This window comes from Anabrus simplex, chromosome 1 (assembly GCF_040414725.1).
Source record: "Anabrus simplex isolate iqAnaSimp1 chromosome 1, ASM4041472v1, whole genome shotgun sequence".
Taxonomy (NCBI): Eukaryota; Metazoa; Arthropoda; class Insecta; order Orthoptera; family Tettigoniidae; genus Anabrus; species Anabrus simplex.
The window spans coordinates 799,161,701-799,188,364 of record NC_090265.1 but is presented as its reverse complement, the minus strand read 5'-3'; the positions used below and the strand labels follow the sequence as shown (position 1 = coordinate 799,188,364).

At 37.9% G+C, this 26,664-nt stretch overlaps 1 protein-coding gene across 1 annotated transcript in view; it reads left to right on the top strand.

Moving 5' to 3' along the window:
- The window catches only part of LOC136857548 (integral membrane protein GPR180), a 92,066-nt gene that overhangs the window by 51,854 nt on the left and 13,548 nt on the right, over nucleotides 1-26,664 (top strand). The window contains exons 4-6 of the mRNA XM_067136300.2: nucleotides 4,471-4,608; nucleotides 4,770-5,025; nucleotides 8,279-8,520. Of these exons, the coding sequence (XP_066992401.2) occupies nucleotides 4,471-4,608; nucleotides 4,770-5,025; nucleotides 8,279-8,493 (609 nt within the window). The 3' untranslated portion in view covers nucleotides 8,494-8,520. The remainder of the gene's footprint in view (nucleotides 1-4,470; nucleotides 4,609-4,769; nucleotides 5,026-8,278; nucleotides 8,521-26,664) is intronic.

Genomic DNA, 26,664 nt, shown 5'->3' with positions numbered 1-26,664 from the left:
CGGTCTTTTTCTTCCCGTTCCTAGCCCTTACCATCCATCATTACCATAAGACCTATCTGTGTCAGTGCGACATGAAACAATTTTTAAGTTTTTTTAACGATTTGTTTTACATCGCACCGGCACAAGTAGGTCTTATAGCGACGATGGGATAGGAAAGGCCTAGGAATGGGAAGGAAGCAACCATGGCCTTTATTAAGGTACAGTCCCAGCATTTGCCTGGTGTGAAAATGGGAAACCACAGAAAGCCATCTTCAGGGCTGCTGATGGTGGGGTTCGAACCCACTATATCTCAAATGCAAGCTTACAGCTGCGTGCCCCTAACTGCATGGTTAATAAAATAACCTTTGCATTGTCCTGTACACTTTACTTGGTGCAACCTCTACATCGTTGTTAATAAATAAATGATCCTTTAATTTTAGAAATCTAATGAAATGAGAATTGTTATAAAGTCTCTCCTATGATATATTTTCCTAACCTCTGTGGTTATCAGATTTCAATGAAGTGGTCTTACATTATTACCTAAATACAATTAGTAAAATTCATAGGAATTTCAGCATATTAAAAATGCAAGACCTGTGCAGAACGTAAAAATTTTAATGTTTCTGTTCCATCTGTACTTTCTAAACATGATTAACCTGTGGCATAAATTATTAGTCTTCAGCCTAATCCCAAATTTGGAAAAAAATGCATGCTTACTTCGACAATTAAACTTATCGTATAATTACATCATGAGACAAAGCACATTGCAACTTCATCATAACACTAGGGAACACGGAGGGGAAGCACTAGAAGAATATGCTGAAAAACGTCGGAAAAGCAGGAGACTATTGAAGGAAAAGAAGATAAGGCATGACCTCTCTCCAGAACAGAACTTGATAAATGAGGCAGCAGCAAAACCTCACAAAATACTAAGGCTCTCGAAGAAACAGGCACCAAATCCACTCGTAAACATGGAACAATGGGAAGCCCACTTCATCTGCCTCCTTGGAGAGAAGGGTAAAATGACAAACTGCTTAACACCAAATGCAGCAAACAAACAAGACATGAGCCCAATTACAACAGAGGAAGTCAACCAACTCATAAGAAAGGGGAAAAATGACAAAGCGGCCAGACCTGATGGTATTTTCATGGAACACCTGAAGGACTCATTCCAAGACCTGCTAGAATGGCTAACATGCCTATCCAGGGAATGCGTAAAGAATAATTCAGTCCCAGAACAATGGAGAAAGACTACGAGGGCGGTTTGAAAAGTTCTCGGAATCACCACTAGATGTCAGTGCTAGAGCAACGAGGTTCCCGCGCAATAATCACATCCTTTGTGAGTGAACACGTGGCGCGTCAGTGTTCTAGCTGCAGGAGTGTGGTAGTGACGGCTCTTTGTTGTTGTTCCCGCGTAGTGATTTGTGACAATGGAAAAAAACTGAGATTCGAGCAGTGACTAAATACTTTGTAAAAAAGTATGAAAGCAAAGGAAATTCATGCCGACTTTCAGAACACACTGGGGGACTCTGCTCCTTCATTTTCAACTATTGCCAAGTGGACCAGCGAGTTTAAATTTGGTCAGGAGAGCTTGGATGATGATCCGCGTAGTGAATGGTCAAAAAGTGTTACGACCCCAAAACTTATTGCAGAAGTACATAAAATGGTCATGGAGGATCGTCGACTGAAAGTGCGGGAGATTGCTGAAGCTGTAGGGATATCTTCTGAATGGACATATTATATTTTAACCAAAGAATTGGGTATGAAAAAATGATCCACAAGATGGGATCTTGACATTGGACAATAAACGCACCAGATTGGAAATGTCCGAACAAAGTCTGGCCCGTTTTCAGTGCAACCAACAAGATTTTTTGCACTGGTTTGTGACTACAGATGAAACTAGGGTCCACTACTATACCCCAGAGACAAAACAGCAGTCAAAGCAGTGGAAACATGATGATTCATCACCACCAAAGAAAGCAAAGGCAGTGCGTTCGGGCGGAAAGATCATGGCCTCAGTTTTCTGGGATGCAAAATGCATTCTGCTCATAGATTATCTTCCTACTGGCCAAACAATTACGGGGCAATACTATGCAAACCTCCTAGACCAACTACAGGAAAAGATACGCGAAACAAGGCCTGGTTTGGCAAGGAAAAGGGCAATCTTTCATCAGGACAACACTCCGCTGCACACAAGTGTTACTGCCATGGCAAAACTTCATGAACTGGGGTACGATTTGTTGCCACATTCACCTTATTCACCTGATTTGGCACACTCAAACTTTCATCTATTCCCCAAGCTGAAAAATTTCCTCGGTGGACGGAGATTTTATACAAGGGAAGAACTGACAGCCGAATTGGAGAGGTATTTTGCAGGCCTGGAGGAATCTCATTTTCGAGATGGGATCAAGGCATTGGAACATCACTGGACCAAATGCATTAGTCTACAGGGAGACTACAGTATGTTGAAGAATAAAAGCAGTTCCACCGAGGTAAGATACTTAATTCTAGTACATTCCGAGAACTTTTCAAAGCACCTACGTATTATAACTGTGATCTTCAAAGGGAAAGTAAGGAAGGATAACCCAAACTCCTTCAGGGGAATTGTCCTGGAAAATGTAATGTTCAAACTCTTCTCCAAGATCCTACTAGGATGCATGGAGCAAAGATTATATGCCAGTATACCACCGAACCAATACAGCTTCACCCCAGGCAGATCAACATTACATGCTGTTCAAGAACTCGTACAAGAAATAACAAAGAGACTAGCGCAACCCGCCACACCATTGTATGCGATCTACGTTGACTGCTCCAAGGCATTTGACAGTATAGATAGAATACTCATTCATAAACTAGAGAATATATTAGGCAGCACAAACAACAAATTAGAAACAATCAAATAAATTTTGATTGCAAACTATGTGACAATCTATGACAACATAACCATGCAGAAGAGTATCGCCCAAACAAGAGGAGTCTTGCAAGGAGATCCGATGAGCCCAGTTCTCTTAAGTGTAATGACAGCAGCCATTGGTCAGACTATAAACACAAGAAATGTTAAACTGCTTATGTATGCAGACGACATGGTAATCCTCTCCAAGAACCAAGATCTGCAGACAGCCATGGAGAACATCAGACTACAGCAGCTAGAAAACTCTGTGGAAATAAACAGTGCCAAAATAAAGGCAATGAAATTTAGAAGGGGAGGAAGGATATCCAAGAGGAACCACCTCATGTGCGGAGGAAAAATCCTACAATTCGTACCTAGCTTCAAGTACCTGGGGGTCACGATGCAGACAGAAGAAACCACTTTTTCCTTGCACATCGAAGAGAGAGCAACAGCCACAAGGAAAGCAACATATGGCATCCTTAAACTCCCAAAACTTTCCATGCCAACCGCTGTAGCGCTGCTCATATCACCATGTATGGAATCCAGCCGTAGGAAACTAGAGAACGTTAAAGCAAGATTCCTAAAAAGAGCTCTCTCATATCTTAAGTTTCATGAGGAACAGTTGTGTACATAATAGCACAGGAATCCTACTTTATCGAAGACATAAGAAGTTGCTTTGGGCTACCAGAAACGCAAGCATACAAAACAGTCATCGAGGAGAGATATAACAAAGTCAGTAAGATACCAAGAGAAATAATGGACACAGAAGCGATATAAACAGAAACTTGGAAGGGACTAAACTTCAAGCTCCGCCATCTGTACACTGTCCACAGTTTCCACGGGAAAATATGCTAGAATAAATCGTACCATGAACCCAAGGAGGACTGCATCTGCAAACTATGCAACCAGTCATACCCCAAGTACCATTTGATGAAATGTGGAAACAACTCAATCTTTAAACACAGTGACAAAAGACTGGTGAAAGCTAAACCCAAGGTAATGTACACTGTGTGTTTAATAAAATTAAATAATTAAAATGCATTTTCATGTGTTTTTTTTTTTTTTTTTCTCCCATTAGATTCTCATGTAGCTCATTATTTTAAATAGCATTGCTCAAAGATCATAATAACCATTTGCTGTGAAGAATAGGTTGAACTTCCCAAACTTATTTTTAATTCAACCTCCCAAAACCCAAAATTCTTCTTGAAAATAATTTACAAATTCTCAGAACATATCTGTTATCAGATAACTGAATGACCGGGCGAGTTGGCCGTGCGCGTAGAGGCGCGCGGCTGTGAGCTTGCATCCGGGAGATAGTAGGTTCGAATCCCACTGTCGGCAGCCCTGAAAATGGTTTTCCGTGGTTTCCCATTTTCACACCAGGCAAATGCTGGGGCTGTACCTTAATTAAGGCCACGGCCGCTTCCTTCCAACTCCTAGGCCTTTCCTATCCCATCGTCGCCATAAGACCTATCTGTGTCGGTGCGACGTAAAGCTCATAGCAGTAGCAGTAGTAGATAACTGAATGTGATTGCACTCTCCCCAGGGGAAAGGTTAAACTACCATTTTTGCTCTTATGTTTTGGGTTTTTGTCTGTTTAGGCATCATTTATGCTGCTTTTATTGCTGTTGGCTAAAGGTTGGGCAGTTACAAGACAGGAATTCACATGGAAGCCTCTTGTCTTTGGTATTTGGTTCCTTTATGGAGTAGTACATGTTCTACTCTATGTCTGGAACATGGTAAGTAACAGAGTACCTAAGAAATGGTTACAAAGTTCATGTAGTGTTTTAATTTTCATACGTAAATAAAAATTTCTCATTTCAGTATTAGGCTAAAAACGAAGTACCTTGAATATGTCATCAAATGATTGTTCATAATTACTTGTATTTTCTCATTACAGACTGAAGTTGATATCATTGAAGACATCGATGAATATCAAACATGGCCTGGTTGGTTGATCATAGTGTTCCGAACTCTGATCATGGTATGGTTCTTATTTGAACTCAGAAATACCATGATGTATGAACATAACGCTCAGAAGCTCAACTTTTTCCTACACTTTGGTGCTTCAGCATTGGTGTGGTTTATTTACCTACCGATCATTGCCCTGATAGCATTACAAATATCAGCCCTTTGGAGGTTCAAACTCCTGTTAGGTATGTAGTCTATAAAATATTCAGAAAATCATATTTGTGGATTTGTTTTAAAAAAACTGTTAGTTTAATTTTAAAGATATATTTGAAAATCTAAAATCTCATCATTTGTACAATAATTTGTTGAGGGTATGAGAAGTGCATTTTTTTTTTTCTTCATCCAGCTCCTTCTACATTGGGCTTTTTATGGCACTTTCCATCTTCCTCTATGTAACCAATCCAGGTTTTCTTTTAATTATACTATTTGTGATAGTTTTCAACCACCGTAGTCTTCCTCTTGCCCTCCCTTCTGCTTGGGTTTCCATCACCCGCTTCAGCATCCTTTCCTCTTCCATCCTCTTATCATGTCCAAACCATCTAAGTTCATCCCTTTCCATTCTGTCGCAAAGATTTTCCACTTTTCACTCCAGTTTCCTTCGGACATCCTCATTTCTTACGCTGTCCTTTCTTGTCCTTTCTGTTGTACGTCTTAAAAATTTCATTTTACTGGCCTGGATTTTATTCTCCAGTCATTTTGTCAGTGTCCAGGTCTCCGCTGCATATGTCAGTATTAGGTAATAGTATATCTTGGTAGTAGGCTATTGTAACTAGTGATGCAAAGTCCTCTGTTGAAATCACTAACAGAGTCCAAAAAAGGAGCACAATTTTATCACCAAATTAGGTCTCTTCTGTGGGATAATCAAATACCGTTAAGTACAAAAAGAACCCTTTATCAGGTATATTTTGTGCCAATAACTACATACCATGGCCATAACATGTTGAATACACTGCTTCTCGTCCAATCACCGCATTTAAGCAACATTGGGCGTGGTCAGTACTTGGATGGGTGATCGCTTGTGAACACCTTGTGTTGTTGGCTCAATTCCCTTGGTGTCTGGCCAGTTAATCTGCTATGGTAATGGAGTAAACCATACAGCCGGTGTCTCCACGCCAAGTGTTGGGGGGGCAGTAAATAGCTTCACCCGCTATAAAGACCAACGGCTAAGGGCGGAGGAGTCCTTATAGACGGGAAATGGGCCCTCAGTGGAGGAAATGCCACTGAAACCCCATATCAACTGTAGCATCTGTACTCCAGAGGAGCGGCTACAAAAGGCGTCCGTTCTCCATGTTAGGAGCGGCCTACAAGTTTCGGCTGGCAGTAGCTCTAAAATGCCTTTGGGAGTGGTGAACCCCTTCGTAATAAAAGCCTATATGATAAGTGTACTGAAGCTTCTGAGAATGCTAGGGTGTTCCCCACAAGCGACGTGAAATTCTTGTGATGCTGGGAGAAGTGTGAGAAATGGGCGACAAGCAACCAAATACATCAAGATAGCAACCATCAATGTAGTGACACTAACAGGGAAAGTGGAAGAAATTGTAGATATTATGGTTAACAAAGATAACCATTGCTGAGAATCAGTGATACCAAATGGAAAGGAAAAGGTGAGAGGAAACTAAAGAAAGGATACCTTATACTATAGTGGAGGAAGAGGAGCCAAAAATAGTGTAGGTCTCATAATTAGAAAAGACCTAAAGGAATACCTAGAATTGATGAAAAACATAAATGACAGGTTGATTAAGGTCAGATTGAGACTTGAAACGGGTGTTACAGATATAATTCAAGGGTATGCTCCACAAACAGAAAATACAGATATGGATTTAGAGGAATACCTTGAATATCTGGAAGGCCATATACAGGACAAACAAGCTGTGATTATAGGACACATGAATGGCCAAGTAGGTCAGGAAAGAAAAGGAGATGAAGAGATTATAGGTCCATTTGGATATGGGAAGAGAAACAAGGCTGGAGATATTTTGGAAGACTTTTGTAGAAGAAATGAGCTGATCATTGATAACACATGGTTTTGAATGGAAAACAGTCAGAAGATAACAAGATATAGTTGTGATAACAAACAAAACTCTGATAGATTACATTTTGGTCGAGAAAGGTAACAGGAAAATGTTGGTTGATGTAACAGCCCTCCCAAGTAAATCTTTCGAAGGAGATCATAGAGTTGTGATAGCTAAGTTAAAGATGGGAAAGATACAAAAATGACTGAGATTAGACAAAGAAAGTTAAGGGTGTGGAAATTGCAGGAGAAGGAAATAAATTAAGAGTTCCAAACACACATTAAAACAAGTATACCTAAGGAAGACATCGGAAGGGTCGAAGAAGAATGGGCATACTTTAAAACAATCATGGTCAAGTCTGCACAAAAAACCTGTGGAAGAGTATCGGGAAGGAAGAAAGATCAAGAAATGCCCTGGTGGAATGACAGGGTAGAAGATATAGTTAAAAGGAAGAAAGAAACTTGGAAAAGATGGCTGAGAAACAGAACAATGGAATGCAAAACATAATAGAGGCACTGCAAGGAGGAGTGCTCCAAGGTGGTTCATGAAGAGAAAAAGAAATGTTGACAAAAATTCACCGAATCTCTACAACCTTCGTCCTGTTATAAATCTATACTGACCTATGTTTCAGCAGCCTGGACGTTGACTAAGCAGAACCAAAGTAAGATACAAGCAGCTGAAATGAGGTTCTTGAGGAGCATACAGAGAGAGACGAGAAGAGATAGAATACAAAATGAGGAAATAAGGAGTAGCATGGGAGTGTGTAAACTCAAGAAGAGATTGATACATCAAAGCTAAAATGGTTTGGACACATGATGAGAACGCCAGGAGAGAGAACACCAAAGAGAAATTTCAGTCCTGGGTGTCTTAAGATGTGTCCTATCATTCTATCTCTTCTTCTGGTCAAATTTAGCCAAATCAATCTCCTCTGACCAATTCAACTCGGGATCTCTTAATTCGTCTACCCATCTCACCTTCAGCATTCTTCTGTAACACCACATACCAAAGCTTCTATTCTCTTTCTTTCTGAGCTAGTTATCATCCATGTTTCACTACCATACAATGCCATGCTCTTCAAAAACATCTTTCTAATGCCTGTATCAATGTTTCAGATGAACAAATTTTTTTTCTTGAGAAAGGCCTTCCTTGCTTGTTCTAGTGTGCATTTTATGTCGTTCTTACTTCTACCATTATTAGTTATTTTACTACCCAAGTAGCCATCTACTTCCTTTAGGACTTCATTTCCTAATCTAATATTTGCTGCATCACCTGACCTTGTTCGACTGCACTCCATTACTTTTGTTTTGGGCTTTATTATTTTCATCTTGTATTCCTTCCCCAAAACTCTAAGACAACACTTTTTCTTTAACTGTATTACCAGGATTCATTGTTGATTAAATGTCACTGTTTTAACATATTATTGCAGGTATCACATATTCAGCCGATTGCCTTGCCTACTGTGTGATGACTCATCTGCTCTGGCCAACTCGTAGTGAGCAGTACTTTCTCCTGGCTGAGGAAACAGACTTGGGAGATGAATTAGATGAGTTCAATGAAGCACCACATGTGGTCAACAATTATAAAGCATTAAATCACTCGATCACTGCTGAGCCTCCTGATTTGACCAAAATTATTGCTTAAATTTAGAAGTACAGTAATCCAAATGGGGTGAGACTTGTAAATATTTGTTATATTCCTATTACGGAATTGCAGAGTGAATATAGAACAAATTGAACGAACAGCATAAGCAATCGATAAGTCAGTATTAAAGATAATTTACATATCTGGACAAGTACCATTATATTGTGACTGAAAGTGGTTTTGCCTCGTAAAAATCCCTTGAAGTTCGAGGGAGCATGTTGTTATACATTTTGTATACCTTGCAGTGAAGATGGCTGTGGCTGTACTTGTGCTTTAATTGCTCTGTTTTGAAATATTTAATTTCATTAAAATAGCTATATAATAATGGTGCCAGCTATTCTGAGAAATTTTCAAATTATGTTCTTTTGAAGCCCAGTGTGTAGTGATGAACTATACAACCCTCTCACAGAATGGCTACTTAAAGATTTCAAATAATAAGTTCATTTGCACTCATAAGCTAATTCGGTCTTTTCAAGAGCTGCATTATTTTTGTTTATTCATGCAATGTCCCTGCTGTTTTATATCAAAATTAATGAAAATGTAGTTTGAAGTCAAAATGAATAATATACAAATTGTGGAATTAGAAAATTTGTGCATCCTACCTCAGTTTAAGCTGAACTTTAACTAAAGTGGTACTGTATTTACTGTATCCAGAATCTTTGTTCTAAGATCTGAACTAATATAAGGCTTTTTCTATGCAAATGTGCCAATTGTCCTACTTCTGTTAAGTTTTTTAACTACTTTTATGATTGTCTTAGAAATATGTGAGTTATTTTCTTCTTTAACATACAGCTTGTTGAAGTACTCACAGTCCCTTGCAGGGGTCTCCAAAATATAGCCATTGGGTCATATCCAGTTCACAGCTTGGATATACAGTAGAGTCTCTGTAGTCGGACACTTCCTCAATCCAGCATCCAAAGCCCAACACAATGAACCCCGCCACGTGACATTTTCATTGTCAGAGAAAGTTCTACAAACCTCTTTAAAAGCAAAAAGAAATAAAGAACAACAATCTCTAGGCTAGGTCTATTGATGTAGAAGATGAACATTAAAGAAACTACTCACCGGGCTGAGTGGCTTAGACAGTTGAGGCGCTGGCTTTCTGACCCCAACTTGGCAGGTTTGATCCTGGCTCAGTCCGGTGGTATTTGAAGGTGCTCAAATACGTCAGCCTAATGTCAGTAGATTTACTGGCACGCAAAAATACTCCTGCAGGACTGAATTCCGGCCCCTATGCATCTCCAAAAACCATATAAGTAGTTGGTGGGACGTAAAACCAATAACATTATTATTATTATTATTATTATTATTATTATTATTATTATTATTATTATTATTAAATTAATCATAAATGACTGTTCATTGAATAAATATGATTTTCCTTTAATATGTCTTTATAAAATGAAGTATTATTTTTCTTTTAATATGAACTTTTAGCAGTACACTGTATTGTTTTAAGTATTTATTTCAATAAATTAAACACTTATTTAAATAGCTCTGTTTTGCATTGAACATGCAGTAGTCCGACAGGCATCTATAAAATTGCACAAAATAAATGTCATGGTTAAAGGCCTGTATTGACAGTGCTAAGTATATTTGAGAAAAATTCCACCTTTTCAATAATATAAAACATGTATTTACCTATTAAAATATAATTGAAATATAGTGGAACATGTTTCATCCCTTCTCCTGGGACATCTTCAGCCACTTATTGAATAGGTATAATTCCAAAACACAAAAATATACATTAGACTGGGCCGGAAAAATTCAAATTCTTTGTTTTTAGTCGTAATACTGCGGAAAAGTTGTGAATTGGGGAGAATAAAACGGGGTAAAAAAAGAAACAAAATAGGTTCATTCCTTCCTGTCGCGCACCTGCTCTAAAGTTTGCCGAAATTCGGAAAATGTATATTTTTACGATAATTTTCTATCTTAACTTGTCAATATTTAAATGTAATAGCTCTAGTCGACTCTTACTCGAACCAATGATGATTTAGAAAAAAGAATGGTTCAAATCGGTTAAGGTCTTTCACTCGCGCAACAGCCGTCAAATCTAACAAATTCCCATGCTAGTCATAACTCACTCGGGTCAAAGACCCTGATGCTCCGCCCACCTACCACTCTTGCCACCACACCGCGCCATTGTTGTGTCAGTCTGCACTTATCCCTCATGTTTGATGTGTGTTTCATTTGCTCTTCCAGTTACTATTGTGGCCTTTGCATTTACTGTATTTCGATGTTGGTTTTGTGTTATGACATTTTTGTGTAACTTTGTGACTTGACGGTGATATACTATGGCCGTACCTAAGAAACTCATCGCCGGGCTGAGTGGCTCAGACGGTTAAGGCGCTGGCCTTCTAACCCCAACTTGGCAGGTTCGATCCTGGCTCAGTCCGGTGGTATTTGAAGGTGCTCAAATACGACAGCCTCGTGTCGGTAGATTTGCTGGCATGTAAAAGAACTCCTGTGGGACTAAATTCCGGCACCTCTGCGTCTCCAAAGACCGTAAAAGTAGTTAGTGGGACGTAAACCAAATAGCATTATTATTATTATTATTATTATTATTATTATTAAGAAACTCATCACAAGACAGGTATTTGATTGCCCTATATTTGGTGCACCTAAAGACATTTCATCAAACAAGCTTCCTACTGGTGAGGACGTGATTTGGTGTTGTTCACAGGAGAAATACCACTTGGCGCTTAAAGTTAATAATAAGAGCATCAGTTTTTCACACGCTGCCAGTACATTAGCTAACAAAATAATTGGTTTGTATCAGAAAGCATCCATCCGAACGATTACAGATAAGAGAATTGTGCAACCTATAAAAGTGTTGCGTGATAAATATTACAGCATTTGAAAATCATACACTCAGGATAAGAATAAAGATTTGTTTAAGAAGAAAATTGACGAGTTTAAGCAAAAATGCTCATTGCTTTTTGATGTAGCGGCTTGCGAATGCCCCATTGATAATTGCATTTGTAATAGAACCCCTGATTTATGTAAATGCGATATAACTGTCATCTGTGTTTGTGCAAAATCAAATAAAATGCCTGTTATTCAGCTAAGATTTGTTTACTTATTACCAGCACATGGAATAGGAAAAATTGGAGGGTTGGATGTGTCTGAAACAAAGAAATGTATTAAATCATTGGAAAGGAGATCGCGTGACAGCCATTTAACTTTGGATGATAAATCGGAATCTCATCTGAAACCCTCGTGCTCGTATTCAAATGTAAATATTGTTGAAACTGATGAAGACCAATATCCTTCTAGTAAAGGTAGCAATAGCAACCAAGACTTTAAAGTTCCAAAAAAGGTTTCCTCTGATAATTGGCAGATGAGAATTAGCTAAAATCTGCTGCATTACAGAGCGATCATTATGGAGCTTCTGATCGTGCTACCACTGCAATCGCATCAAGTGTTTTGCATGACATAGGATTAATTACAAATTATGATGTCTCCCATGTTATAGACAAAACCAAAATGAGAAGAGGAAAACGAAATGTTAGAGCTGAATTGTGCAGTAAATCTGAAGAATTTCCACTACAAGGTCTCTGTTTCGATGGGAGGAAGGACAACACATTAGTGGTAGATCTAACACATTTGAAAAGGTTCCGTAGAGTAAAAGTGGAAGAGCATTACTCACTCATTCGGCCATGTTACTCCAACTTCTGGAAGTTCTGAAGATATTCTTACTTCTGTTATTTCTTATCTGTGTGGTCGTGGTATTTTTCTTGAAAAGTTAGTTGTCGTAGGATGTGATGGCACTGCTGATAATACAGGTTGGAAAAACTCTGATTCGCCAAATCAAAAAACATTTGGGGAAACCGTTACAATGGGCAAGTTTGCCTTCTCCATTTCAATGAACTCCCATTCTGGCATCTGTTTCAATACCCAGAAGGTAAATCAACTGGTCCCAAATCGTTGAGAGGACCAATCAGTGAAAAGCTAAGTGGCTGCGAAAAACGTACAGTGATTGGCTTCAAAAGTATTGACTGTCAGATCCCCACAATAAAAAGAAGTAAGGATCATCAATATCTATTTGATATTTCCATGGCAATAAAGTCGGGAAACTGTGAAGAGGATTTGGCTGTACGAGATCTTGGTCCCTTCTCACACTCGAGGTGGTTGACAACAGCAAATTGAACTCTGAGATTGTACTTAAAGTGAAGTAAGTCCAACTCTTGAACTTCAAGAAATAGTTGTATTTATTTTGAAGTCATACATGCCAATGTGGTTTAGTATCAAAACAAGTAAATATTTTACAGAGGCATCAAAACTTGTGTACCAATCAATACAGTCTTCAAGGTATCTGCCTGAAAATTTACGTAATATTGTCGACCCTGTGATAGAACGAAATGGCTTTTTCGCTCATCCAGAACATTTAATGTTAGCCATGACACAAGATAATACAAAACACGTAAGAGAGCTCGGACTTCGATGAATTCTAAAGGCGAGACAGATCAAAAGAGAACAACTATCAGAACATTCTTGCCGCCAAAACTCAATGTCAAGGCTCAAGACTACTTTGAAATAATTAACTGGATGGACTGTGATTTATCTCCTCCCCCAGTATTAAAAGATATCAGTGACGAGATTAAATCATATATTCAGTGACTCGGTCCCTAATTGGGATATAATGTTAAAGACATTCCCAGTTCACACACAGGCACTTGAACAATGTGTGAAACTCGTGACAGAAGCCTCAAGAAAAGTTTGTGGAGCTGAGTCTAGGGATGGTTTTATCAGAACGACTCTGCTGTCAAGGTCAACCGTTTCTAACTTCGCCCATAAATCAGATTTCAAATTACCTTCAGCTAAGAATGAGTGAAAACGGAGATGTTCAATTGTTCTACATGAGTTTCTTGGACTTACGATTCTTTGCACAAAAACTTGTTTTTAAATTAAAAAATTGTTTATAGATATTACTGATGGTCTAAAATAATTTGTTTTTGAACATTTAAGCTTGTATTCAATAAAGAAAACAAAAATAAATGCAGAATTTGTTAGTATTTCTTTCTCCTTGAACTATGATCTACGTTATTTGTATATTTTTTTCAAATTTTCATTAACTTTGAAGGAAATGCATGATCAGAAGATGTTGGTGGATTTAAATATTTAAACATTTTCTGTGGTTCTAATACACAAGAATTTGACCTATTGCATTCGGGAAGAGGCTATTATAAAAATGTTAACAATTACCATAAAAAAGTGATTTTTTTCCAAATTTTGGCAAACTCTAGAGCACATGCGCAACCGGAAAATATAAACCTATTTTATTAATTTTTGTACCCATTTTTATTCTCCCCCAATTCACAACTTTTCCACAGTATTACGACTTGGAAAAAAGAATTTGAGTTTTTTCGACACACCCTAATATACATTAAGTAAAAATCAAGTGACACAAGTGTGAGGCTCTGTCTAATTACAACTATTTTGCAATATTGGTAAAGTATCTTCCATTAAAAGTATTTGGAACAAGGTCTTGATAATAGTGAACAGTCAAATGAGCCCATGTAGGGCAATAATGTTAACATAATTTACAATAGTTGACAAAACTATTCTTAAACACAGATATGTAAGTTGATGATATGATAGAACATTCTAAAATGAATAATAATACATTCGTTGTGGTTGATTTTCATAAAATTCTCTTAATAAAAAATTTGTTGGTGTTGGAGGATAGTCCTTATAAGCTATAGTTATAAGATTAAACAATTTTCAAAGAGATAATACAGCAGAATATTTCCAGGAAATGATATGCTGTGTAGTTGCTAAGAGTAGAACCAAGGAGGAACTCCTCTTAAACAATTCTTTGAATAAGATTCTTCAAGTGAAATGGTGAAAGAACTTCAACTGAGTTGGTAAAAGATGTTTAGGGAGAATGTTGATGTGTGGAGAAAAAAAGAGTAAGAAAGAAAAGGGGGAGAAGGATTAGTCCAGTTGCCAAAGGAAAAGTAATGTAATGTTAAAAATGATATATCAGTACTTGAGAACTCACTCCCCCGCTGGACTCCCTTGGTGACCGGCAGTAGCATAACAGCAGTTTCTAGTCCTAGACAATGATCTGTATAATCCTACAAGGCCTGGTCACATGTGTCGGACTAGAGAGTTTCTACTGTATATATATTTCTTGAGTTGTGTAAGAAGAAACCCAACTTTGATTAAGAATAATTGGAAGCTTCTCTTAACTTCTACAACAGTACTTTCACTTCACTGTTCATTTCATTGTAAATACAGATATTACCGAGGTTGATAGAAACTGTTAGTTCAATCATCATAATACCATCTTTGCTGCTTCATGCTGCAATTTTTTTTAATTATTCAAATTCCAGCACTCAGCATCTCCAAAAACTGTAAAAGTAGTTAGGGGGACATAAAATTGATAACATTATTGAAATGAAATGGCGTTTGGCTTTTAGTGCTCGGAGTGTTCGAGGACATGTTCAGCTCGCCAGGTGCAGGTCTTTTGATTTGACTCCCGTAAGCGACCTCCGCGTCGTGATGAGGATGAAATGATGATGAAGACGACACATGCAGCCAGCCCCCTTGCCAGCTAAATTAACCAATGATGGTTAAAATTCCCGACCCTGCTGGGAATCGAACCCGGAATCTCTGTGACCAAAGGCCAGCACGCTAACCATTTAGCTGTAGAGCCAGACATAACATTATTTAAGCTCTTTAAGTCCTTAGGCTTTTTCAATCATTAAATTACCAGCGTTTTGCCCCAGTGTAGCAGTGGGCTCATCAGTTGAAATGTTACACCTTTCCAAGACGCTGGTGCTAGTGCGCCATTTTTTTAACTTTTTTTATTCATAGGGTCATGAATAGAGAATGTTCCACCATCCATGCGAATTGAACTGTTCTATCTACAGATTGATGGTATTTTGAAAGACAAGTTCAAAGAAAGAAACCATCATTTCAGTTCATTTCATAAATAAATTCACCCAGAGATCAGAGAATCTGTGTTGAGTTTCTTTTCAGTCTACCTGCTGTTATGAACAAATATTTTTGTGACAACATTTAAAATCCAAAATACACAAATAATTCATGTAAATTCAGAGAGAACTTGTGTAACTAATATTTTTTTGTGGAGTTCTACTTATCTGACAAAAAGGCACAGTTTGATGAAATTCTGGAGACAAGAACAAAGTATTGTTGTCATTATCATTTTCCCATGTCCAAATCAACTTTGATGAAGCATGAATCCTAGTGTATTTGGTTTATGTAATAAATTTCATTAAATCTTCACTATTGTATTTGTGACAAGTTCATCTGACTTCCCACTGTCTCAAAACTCAAAACTTGGTATGTACCCTCATGGCCCAGTAATTTGGAGACTTTTATGTTTGACCACATTGCACTTGTGTTTATTCTTATATGCTCTTTCCAGAATAACAAGAATAAACATGAATTTGTATCATTGTATCATATAAAAACTGTTGACAATTTGTGACCTGTTAAGTCTTAACAAAAGAGAAAGTATTTTGATGTTACGTTTTGAGGAAACTTTTACTTCACATCAACACACTTTCTTGTGACATAAGTAATCAGAAAATCATAAGCCAGGGTGCTTTAATTTATTTTTAGGTTTTAAAAGTTAATAGTTGTAAAGTGAGAACCCAATTATATTATATACATTTTCACAGAAAATTAGTGATGTATGAAGTTCCTGCAGGTGAATATCCTCCATATATTTCTGATCTTGGAGAAATCATCTGATTTTTCACTTTCTAAATTTGATACGTCTGAATACTGTTCATTTATGTGACAATTTTTATGGCATTTACGATTATATTTGGAAGGAGTAATCATATTTAGAAATATTGCAGGAGAGAATACATTTTGTACAGTTTTATGCTGAATTTAAAATTAATACTTCATAAACTTATAATGAATAGAAATTGTCAGTGATATTTGTCTGAAGTGATAAGAGTATCATAGATATACTCACTTATTTCAGAAAATGAACAGCTTTTAAACTATAAATAATATACAATTATAGTTATGGTCAAAAGAGGACACTTACATGGAATTTATATCATCACAGACTAGCCTATGACTATGGAATGAATACTAGCAAGACTCAGCTGGAATGGCAGTTGTAGTAATTTCTAAACTAAGTCAACAGTCAAACAATTACCAGGTAGGAAAAACATCTAGAGTAGTTTTATGATAACAGATCTTGGTACAGAAACTAAGAATATACAATGGAATTGAAAGTGCTTGGTGAGGACTTAATCTCAAAGACTGAATGTAAAATGAATATGAAATATGTATGAATTATATTAGAAAACAAAGTAGAGGTCATGGTGGTGGTGGTGGTGGTGGTTGTTATTGTAGTTGCTTAGGTCGTTCACCTATCCAGTTCATCCTATGTTGTGCTAACATTTTCATCCTACGTAATTGTTGCACCCTACATCTAGTTATGGGATAATCAAATACAAAATAATTGCTTATTCGACTATTTGATTTTTCCATTTGATTATTTTCAGTTATTCGATTATTCATTTTAAATTCTGTTTGAATGATTGGAACAATTGAATAGTGAATGCCTTTGAAATAATTGTATAAAAAGTAATCCTAATGTTGCCATCAACTCATCAATCTAATCACAGGGAAATTAAAATTGCCTATCTCCATTACCTAAACAGGAAGTGTGTGGGTAAGACTGTCTCTGACCGGGTGAGTTGGCCGTGCGCGTAGAGGCGTGCGGCTGTGAGCTTGCATCCGGGAGATAGTAGGTTCGAGTCCCACTATCGGCAGCCCTGAAGATGGTTTTCCGTGGTTTCCCATTTTCACACCAGGCAAATGCTGTCTTAATTCCTTCCCACTCCTAGGCCTTTCCTAGCCCATCAACGCCATAACACTTATCTGTGTTGGTGCGATGTAAAACAAATGGTAAAAAATTGCTGCACTTTTCCTTTCTTTACTGGTGTGAAAATGGGCCATGGCCGCTTTCTTCCAACTCCTAGGCCTTTCCTATCCCATCGTTGCCATAAGACCTATCTGTGTCGGTGCGACGTAAAGCCCCTAGCAAAAAAAACTGTCTCTGATAATCTTTCCGAAAATAATACAAACTCCTTATGTATGAATGAGTCATACACTCAGATACCATTACTTAAAATGCACTGATTAATATGTTTGACTATTTGGTTCACCAAATTTATCAAGTCATAATTTAAAATTCGTTAGAACTTTCTCTAAAATATGGCAAAATCGTTATCTTTGAAATTCTATCGCTGAATGACTTCAAAAGGACTCCAGATCGCTAAATAAGGAACTTTATTTTACGGATATTGAAGTCGGTTAATTCCTTCATTTAGTTTCAACGTTTAGAAATTCATTTGGAAAAAATGTGTATTTTTGCTTTTGTAAGAGTTAATTTATTTGCTTATTTCAATCTATTTTCATCCGACAAACTTAAACCGAAAAATCTGTTTATGACACATCCGATTATTCTATGTGATAACAACTGAATGTAATTTGAAACACAATTATTTTATTTGATTATTTAAATAATTGGATGGAGATTATTCGATTATTAATCATACATACATGCATCATCATTATAGACTGTTATGCCTTTGTGTTCAGTCTGCAAGCCTCTGTGAATTTACTAAATGTTGCCACAATCCTCTATTTGCAACTAGTGCTGTGGCCTTATTTAGTTCTATACCTCTTATCTTTAAATCGTTAGAAACTGAGTCTATCCATCATCGTCTTCGTCTCCCTCTACTTCTCTCACCCTCAATAACAGAGTTCATTATTCTCCTAGGTAACCTATCCCCATCCATTCGCTTCACATGGCCCCACCACCGAAACCGGTTTATGCGTACAGCTTCATCCATAGAGTTCATTCCTAACTTAGCCTTTATCTCCTCGGGTACCCTCTTGCCATTATTCCCACTTGGTTGTACCAGCAATCATTCTCACTACTTTCATGTCTGTTACATGTAACTTATGAATAAGATATCCTGAGTCAACCCAGCTTTCACTCCCATAAAGCGAAGTTGGTCTGAAAACAGACACATGTAAAGATTGTTTCGTCTGGGAGCTGACTGCCTTCTTACAGAATACTGTTGATTGCAATTGCGAGCTCACTGCATTAGCTTTACTGCACCTTGATTCAATCTCACTTACTATATTACCATCGATTATTAAAAGTATTTGATTATCCCATCACTACCTACATCTTCTCTAATCTGTTTGCCGTATCATGTATTGGCCATCCAACACTACCTAAAGAAGTTTTAGGTTTCTGAAGGTGTGTTCTATCAGTCTAGCTTTTCTTCTGGTCATATTTTGCCAATTTGTTTTCTTCATTTGTAATCAGATCTACCTATCTTAATAACAACATTCTTCCTCTGTAACACCACATTTTAAGTGCTATTATTTTTCTTTCCTGCCAGAATGAGTGACTCAGTCCGGTGTTTGTAGGTGCTCAGATATGCCAGCCTCATGTTGGTAGATTTACTGACCCTTAAAAAAATTCCAGCACACTGTCTCTAAAACCTGAGAAGTAGTTAGTACGTTGTAAATCTAATAATATTACAGTATTTTTCTTTCTGTAACAGTTATTGTCTACATTTCACTTCTCAACTATGCCATATTTAACACGTCCTTCACTAGAAACATCTTTCTATTATGCATATATGTGTTTTAAGTGAGCAAATTTCTCTTCTTAAGGAAAGCCTTTGTTGCTTGAACTGGTGTACTTTTTATGCCCTCCCTGCTCCTGTCATCATTTGTTGTTTATTACCTAGGCAGAATATTAGTCTTACATCCTGAAGGACTTAAAGGTAACATTCTAATGAAATCTATTTCAGCACTATTGGTTGTTACACTTACAACCTTGCCAATTATTGAACTGTGCTATCCAAGCTACACTAAGTGCTATCTTGCAAATCCTTTTAAAAGACTTCGCAGTGTAGCTTTGAAGTATAATGCTGTACTTTTTGTAGCAAAAATTGTTTTAAAATGCTGTGTTTTATGATGACTAATGTGACAATTACTATGGTAATATTGTGAGTTCTGTATAAAAGCAATTGACCAGTTGCAGTAAGAAATGATGAGGGCATGATATATCATCTACACAGGCTTCTCACCAGGCAGCCACTGTCAGTATGTTAGGGAAAGAGCTGCACTGTGGCCATGGTTAACATGGTTCCTGCCTATGAATGGAGAAAAGTGGTAAATTCCAGGATTAAACCAGCATGATGAAGGAGAAGAAATACCAAAATTCATCACTCTAGTACACTTATCAGGCCAATAATATTGACTCTTACCAGACCAGAAAGGCCTACTCAGTACACAACAGCTTATAGAACACTGATTGATACGGAAGATATTAGGACCCAGGAAAAACCATGATGGCGACTCGAGGATGAGAAGCAATATGGAAATACAGGACGTCTCAAATCTTTTGAGTCAAATTGAAACAGGTGATGGTGGGTCCCCGCAACTGATTATATTGGGATAGGGAACCAATGGTCAGAAATGCATATTTATTGTGTTATGGACGTAACTTGCACAGAATACAGAGGGTTGCCCCAGGTAATACAGGACACGACCTTAAGCAGATGTGTCGCTCCTGGAAGCAGTTGCAAGTCGTTCCTTTTGTTATGCCTGGTCAGTGTGATGTAGAGAAGTGCCGTGCACAGTCATATCATACCATTGTTGCCTCATGGCCTGCCGAATTGCAGATATATGGCAAGGCTACACTGTTGGCATTTCTGATGCTAATTACTCATTATCGAGGATTGTACAACAGTGTAAAATGAAAGGTCTCAACTCTAGTAAGTCCTCCGTAGGCAATATGATAAAATTACATCAGAAAGGTTTCCCGCCAGAAACAACAACTTGGAAAATCCACCATCTCAGACACCTTGCCAGCTATACAAGCACATCTAAAGGTACAGACTACCGTAAAAATAAAGATGATCTGAACCTGGTAAAGCGGCATTAGGCACGTGGAAATGCTTTGAAAGCAAGGCACGTTAAGGATCGGTTCACTAATGCCAGAAAATTATATGAAAACTACCTTGTAAGGGATAAATGGCAGTAGATTGTTACCCTAGATGAAGCTTTGGTTTATTTGGATGACACCAACAAGCCCCGGCCAATTTACTGTCGCTCAAAAGGCCAAAAGAGGCACTCAAACTTCGTCAAGAACTACAAGAAAAAGTTTGCTATGGGGTTCATGGTAGTGGCAGGATATTGTGCCTGGGGTAAACTCACAAACCTCAGAGTGCTGAAATATGTGAAGATCAATGCTATCTACATCCAGAAGAATATCATGGACCCCTATTTCAACGAAGATATCCATTGGCTCTATGTTGAGGATGCTTCAAATGTCGGGATCCACAGGAATGGAGCATCCAGTCATACTGCTAGATCATCAGTCAGTCACCTAGTACAAGAGAAAAGGAGCAGAGACGGTTGTCCATGTCATACCATTTAGACACATCCCTGTCAAATCCCCAGATGCCTCGCCGATGGATTTCTGTGCCTTTCGTTTTCTGAAAAGAGGGCTTTCTTCTAGACGTCCCACCACTATTGAGTATCTGGAAAGTGTGCAAGGAGGTACAGGACAGCGTTCCTCTTCCTGTTCTCCATCGAAGTCTTCTATAGTAGAAACTGTTTCCTATTTTCACCCCAGGCAAATGCTGGACTTGTGCCTTAATTAAGGCCACAGCCGCTGCCTTCCCAATCCTAGCCCTTTCCCATTTTTATGTTGCTGAAAACCTTTGATGTGTTAGTGCAACGTTAAAACACTAGGAAAAAATTGAATATCAGAGTATCCTTCCTTGGACTTAATGATTGCCACACAAACTTTGAGGCATGCAGTTTATCAGTTCTTGTAGGTATTTGTGGTCTACATCCTTAACAATGTTCCAGAGATGTTCCTTGCTTATCATATGAACTTCCCAGATAAATCTGTCCACTTCATCCCAGACCATTTCAATGAAATCACAAGCAGGGCTTTGGGACGGCTTGCCCTTATCTTTCAGTACCTTCTGTTTTTACTTTGATGCAATGTTCTTCATACAATACCCTGACCAATGTTTTGGATCATTATCTTGAAGCAAGAGAAAGCCTATTAGGTGCAGTTCACATGCTACTGCATGATACCGACATATTTGGTGGTGCAACTTATGCTCCATATGTCCTTCTGTTTACACAATGTCTCCAACTTTACCTCCTACAAAGCATCCCGAAACCATAATAGAATTCCTGCTGTATTTAACTGCTGGATCACTTTCTCCTTCATATCAGTGAACAAATATCCTCCTTCTGGTACCAAAGACTGTGAACTTTGATTCATCTGTGAATAGGCCTTTCTTCCAATAGTCAGGTATCCAATTACTGTGTTTCTTAGCTCATTCAAGTTTCTTCCTTTCATTTATTGGCTTCAGAAGGGATTTCCTTGCTGCCACACAACATTTCAACTCGGCTTTAGACAATCTCGTTTTACTATTGCAACAGATTTGTTCTTGTTCACTTTTTCTAATTCTACATGTATTTGTGGTGCACTTTTGAACCTATTTCTCTTACTAGTAAATCTGATGAATTTAGTATCACATTTTGTTGTTTTAGGAAGTTCCCCTGCCTGTCGTAAGTCCATATTACTGCGTGTTGTCTTCTGGCAGTGAAGGGCTTTGTGCAGCAGAGCTCCCCCTATAGACCCAGCACATTGTGTTGCAATTTGACGAATTGATAAACCTGCTTCTCTGAGTGTTACAATTGCAGCACATTTTTCTGTGGATATCTCCACTCTGGGAGTAATGCTAACGATGCCCTCTCTACAACTGTTACTAAGAAACTGAAATGCAATCAATAAAGTAGAATGCAATGCTTGATGTTTATCATGGACTTCAGAAAACTGCAGGGAAGAGAGGTGTGCCTAATGTGCCTTATATTTTACTATTTCTTCGCTTACTCAATCATAACCAACAGTTTTATACTGAATTACAGGGAATTCTACATAAATGATTAGGTATATTGAAACTGATGAGACCGAGTGAGTTGGCTGTGTGGTTAGGGGCACGCAGCTGTGAGCTTGCATTCAGGAGATAGTGGGTTCGAACCGAAATGTTAGCAGCCCTGAAGAGGGTTTTCCGTGGTTCTCCATTTTCACACCAGGCAAATGTTGAGGCTGTACCTTAATTAAGGCCACGGTCGCTTCCTTCCCACTCCTAGCCATTTCATATGCCATCGTCACCATAAGACCTATCTCATCTCTGTCATTGTGACATAAAGTCAATCACATCATCGAAATTAATGAGTAGTAATGTATGCACTCCATTAGAGTTAGGATTCCATGAAGCTTTAGTTACGCCTATATGTTGCTAGATGGCGGTATAATATGTAGATCAGACGAGCCAGCCACACACATCTTGGAAACGAGACCTCCAAACCAACAAGGTCAGGCCATTCGAGGGAGCAACTACTTAATAAATCACATCTAGACTTTATAAGATCTATATATTGATGGTTTTCCACTAATTGAGTCACACAACACTATACCAGGCCTTAGTTTCACATATCCTACGTTTACTGGCTTCTCTTGCCCTCCAGATCATACGCATACGTGACATATTGAAGATGGACTGTACCAACTGTATAATTGGAGATTTTATCCTCATTTTACACTGACATAAAAATTTTTTAGCCATAGGGGCTTCTAATCTCGCTATAACCTTGTTTGTTTTTAGATATATCATCCTGTCTCACTTGGATTTTACATGCTCTTTCACATTGTTCTTAGTGTTACTTATTTAACATTAATTCATTTAACTTTTAATATATTTTCACTGTAGATGGCTCGAAGATGAGCTGAAACATCTTTGGCTAAAAATCACTCCATCAAAAGATGGATATATGTATAGAATAGGAGGTAATAAAAGCTTTTCTATTGTAAAGGTTGTATACATGAATAAGTGTATAAAAATGTTCTACGTACAAGAAGTGAATGTTTTCACATTGGAAAATATTGTATGTTAGCAAAGTCCCAGTATTTCTTCATTAAATACTACCTAAGCTACAGAAATAGTGGCTTTAGATTCCAGTGTGATGTAGCTGTGGAATTCTATGCATTGGGCGTTTGCTGTGGAGACATTTTTTAAGACCGCTGACTCTGTTACACAGTGAAGATTCCAGCAACATTTAAATTGGGTGGACATGGTCAAGTTCCCTGCCACAACTTCTGGCACCAGAACTACAGACACTGTATTGATATAGGTCAACTTTGGTTCCAGCAAGATGGTGCGACAGCACACACATCTATGGCTTCAATGGCACTTTTGAACCATGTGTTCACTGGACGCGTCATTTCCTCTCGTTGTGATGTCTCGTGGCCTGCTTTTTCACCCGATCTCACTGTGATTGTCTTTAGGGCTACCTTAAAGGAAAAGTTTATAAGGCCAAACCTTGCACAACAAATGATCTCAAGGAAGCAATTTGTCATGAAATTTTGGCCATAATGGAAGATATGGTACAGCACGCTATGGGGATCTTCGGAAGTAGGCTTGAGGAGTGCGTGAGAAACAGTGGACATAATTTGGAGTGTCTCGTATTCAGAACAATTGTTGTTCGAAGACATTTCTTCCTGGTCATTATTAAATGACAACGTTTCTTTTAAACCCCGTTATACGCGGATTCGTTATCCGCGATTTCGCATATACGCGATATTGGTTTTAAGTCTAGTGATGCCATCTGTTAACAATACGAGGAAGCTGTAATGCCTTAAGACGGGTACAGACATGCGTGCCAAATTCTGCAACGTACATTACGTCGCGCGCCAAGGTTAAACGGGACAAGCGCATCTCTACACGCATCATCTGTCGTGTTTGTCGAGACGTGAATCATCAGTTCCGGTCAGTAGCGCTATAAACTTGTATTTGACAGATTTCGTACTTAAAACGCTGTGTAAAAGGAAAGAGATACTGCCTGTCGAAAGAAAGAAGCTTGTACAAAAGTCATATAAGCTAGAAACCAAGTGAGAAGTTTTGGATCACTATGAGAAAGGTGAGCATATTGTTGACATTCAGCATGCTTTGGGAGTTAGTGAATCCACTGTGGGAACTATTCGTGAGAATGCAGAATCAATTCGAAAAACTGTCAATCTTCCACTAACTTAAGTGTGACTAGAGTGACCAAATCTCGCTCAGAAGCGATGGAAAGAATGGATTGGATTGAGCATCACAACCAACAACACATGCCTCTCTCTTGAGCTACTATTCAAGCTAAAGCCAAGAGCTTATATGCAGAGTTTAGTTTATTGTTGTGTGTTTCAGAGTTAAGTGTTTAAGAGTATAAAGTTTGTATTAAAATGCGTGTCAGAAACATGATAATGGTTATTATTTGTAACTATACTAAGATTCTCTGCTATTTTTAAACTTAGTATGTGAGTAAACAGAAACCTAACTATATATTTTACATATAAAATGACTTGATTTAGGCAAATTCGGTATGCGCGGCAATTACGCGGAACGTAACTATCGCGTATAACGAGGTCTACCTGTATATTTAATATCAACATACATTTAGGTACATTTTTTCTTTTTTATGTAGAAAACTATCAGATCCTTTTGCTGGACCCTGTATTATAACTTTTGTTTTAAATGAGAGCATTCATCACATCATACAGTAAATAAGAGGAATAAAATGTCACAAGTAAGTTATTGTAATAAGTAAGCCCAAAGTTGCAACACAATCATTCTGAAATACATTGGTTGACTTTCGATTTTATATAGAACTACAGTAATGAATATGGTAATCTCGAACAATATAGTTTAACTTCCTCTGGGGATGCCAAACAGGTACTTGTGTAGTGTTTTAAATACCCATTTTAATCAGTGTTTGCTTCTTACCCAGAACCGGCACCTTTTCCAAAAATCAATATATTCTTGTTAGTCTGTTTTGGAACTTGTAGATACAAGTACCAGGGTTATATGTCAATTCAGGATGTAAGAATGATTAGATTTTTGTATCCAGTCTTGTGCTGATAATCAATCCCTAGCACCAAATTAAAAAAAAAAAAAAAAAAAAAAAAAAAAAAAAAAAAAAAACAGCAGCAGCATCAGATGATGGAGGAACATTGCATGTTATCTATAATTATACAAAATTGCATTCTAGACCTACCTGAACATGTTGTTGTATGATTGTATAGGAGAAGCTGAGAGGATAAGAGGATGAGTGCGAATATACCAGTTCTTCATGAAACACGAAGATAAGTAGGTAGAGGTTTATAATATTTTGATCTACTTAATGCAGTTAATTTGTTATTTACATTTTTTGCTTAAGAAACCAGTAATGTTGATATATGTACTTTTTAATGGATACAGCTCAGTGTAGCAAAGAGTATAGGGAATTATACTGCACCTGTCTGTATTTTAAGTATTAATAATTTGTACTTACTAGCATAAGAATACCTGCTATGTTCTTTAAGTGTGTTGCTGTCAGAGTCAAACTCTGTTTATCTGGATTACTTGAGAAATCATGGTAAAGCTGTATGAATATAGAAATCTATGACTCTTCTGAAGATAAAAACGTCAAACCCTTCTCTTCATCTATGAGGAAGTGTTTATCCTGTATACTCGGATAGACTATGCTTTAATTGAGGCACCTAGTTCCAAAAGTCGACATCTGACATTTTTTACGAAAAATAGATTTTGCAGAGTTCTTATCCCTCATAATACCAATATAATGGTCCGTTATTGGACATTATAAATTTTTCAGCTAACTCATTCCTGGTTGCCTGCTTTTCACCCTCATGTGCTAAGTTGGGCTCGTCAGTTGGGACTTAGCACACCTCCCAAGGCACAAGGCTAGTGCATACCGTGGAGGCCACTGCATAGGCTACTTGAAGCGACCAGCAGTGCCAATGCACTATGAGACCTATGTCTCATTTCCAAAAATTGATGCCTGCCTGGCCATCAGATGATATAGATGTTGATTCCTGTAGGGAACTTAAAATATTTGTCCTGAATGAGTAAATTTAATATACCAATATAATGGTCCGTTATTGGACATTATAAATTTTCCAGCTAACTCATTCCTGGTTGCCTGCGTTTCGCCGAAACGTTAGGTGTTGATTGTCCGGTGTATGACTGGAAAAGCAGCATGCAATCATCCTTTAAAGCACCAGGGTCATGGCATTTTAAA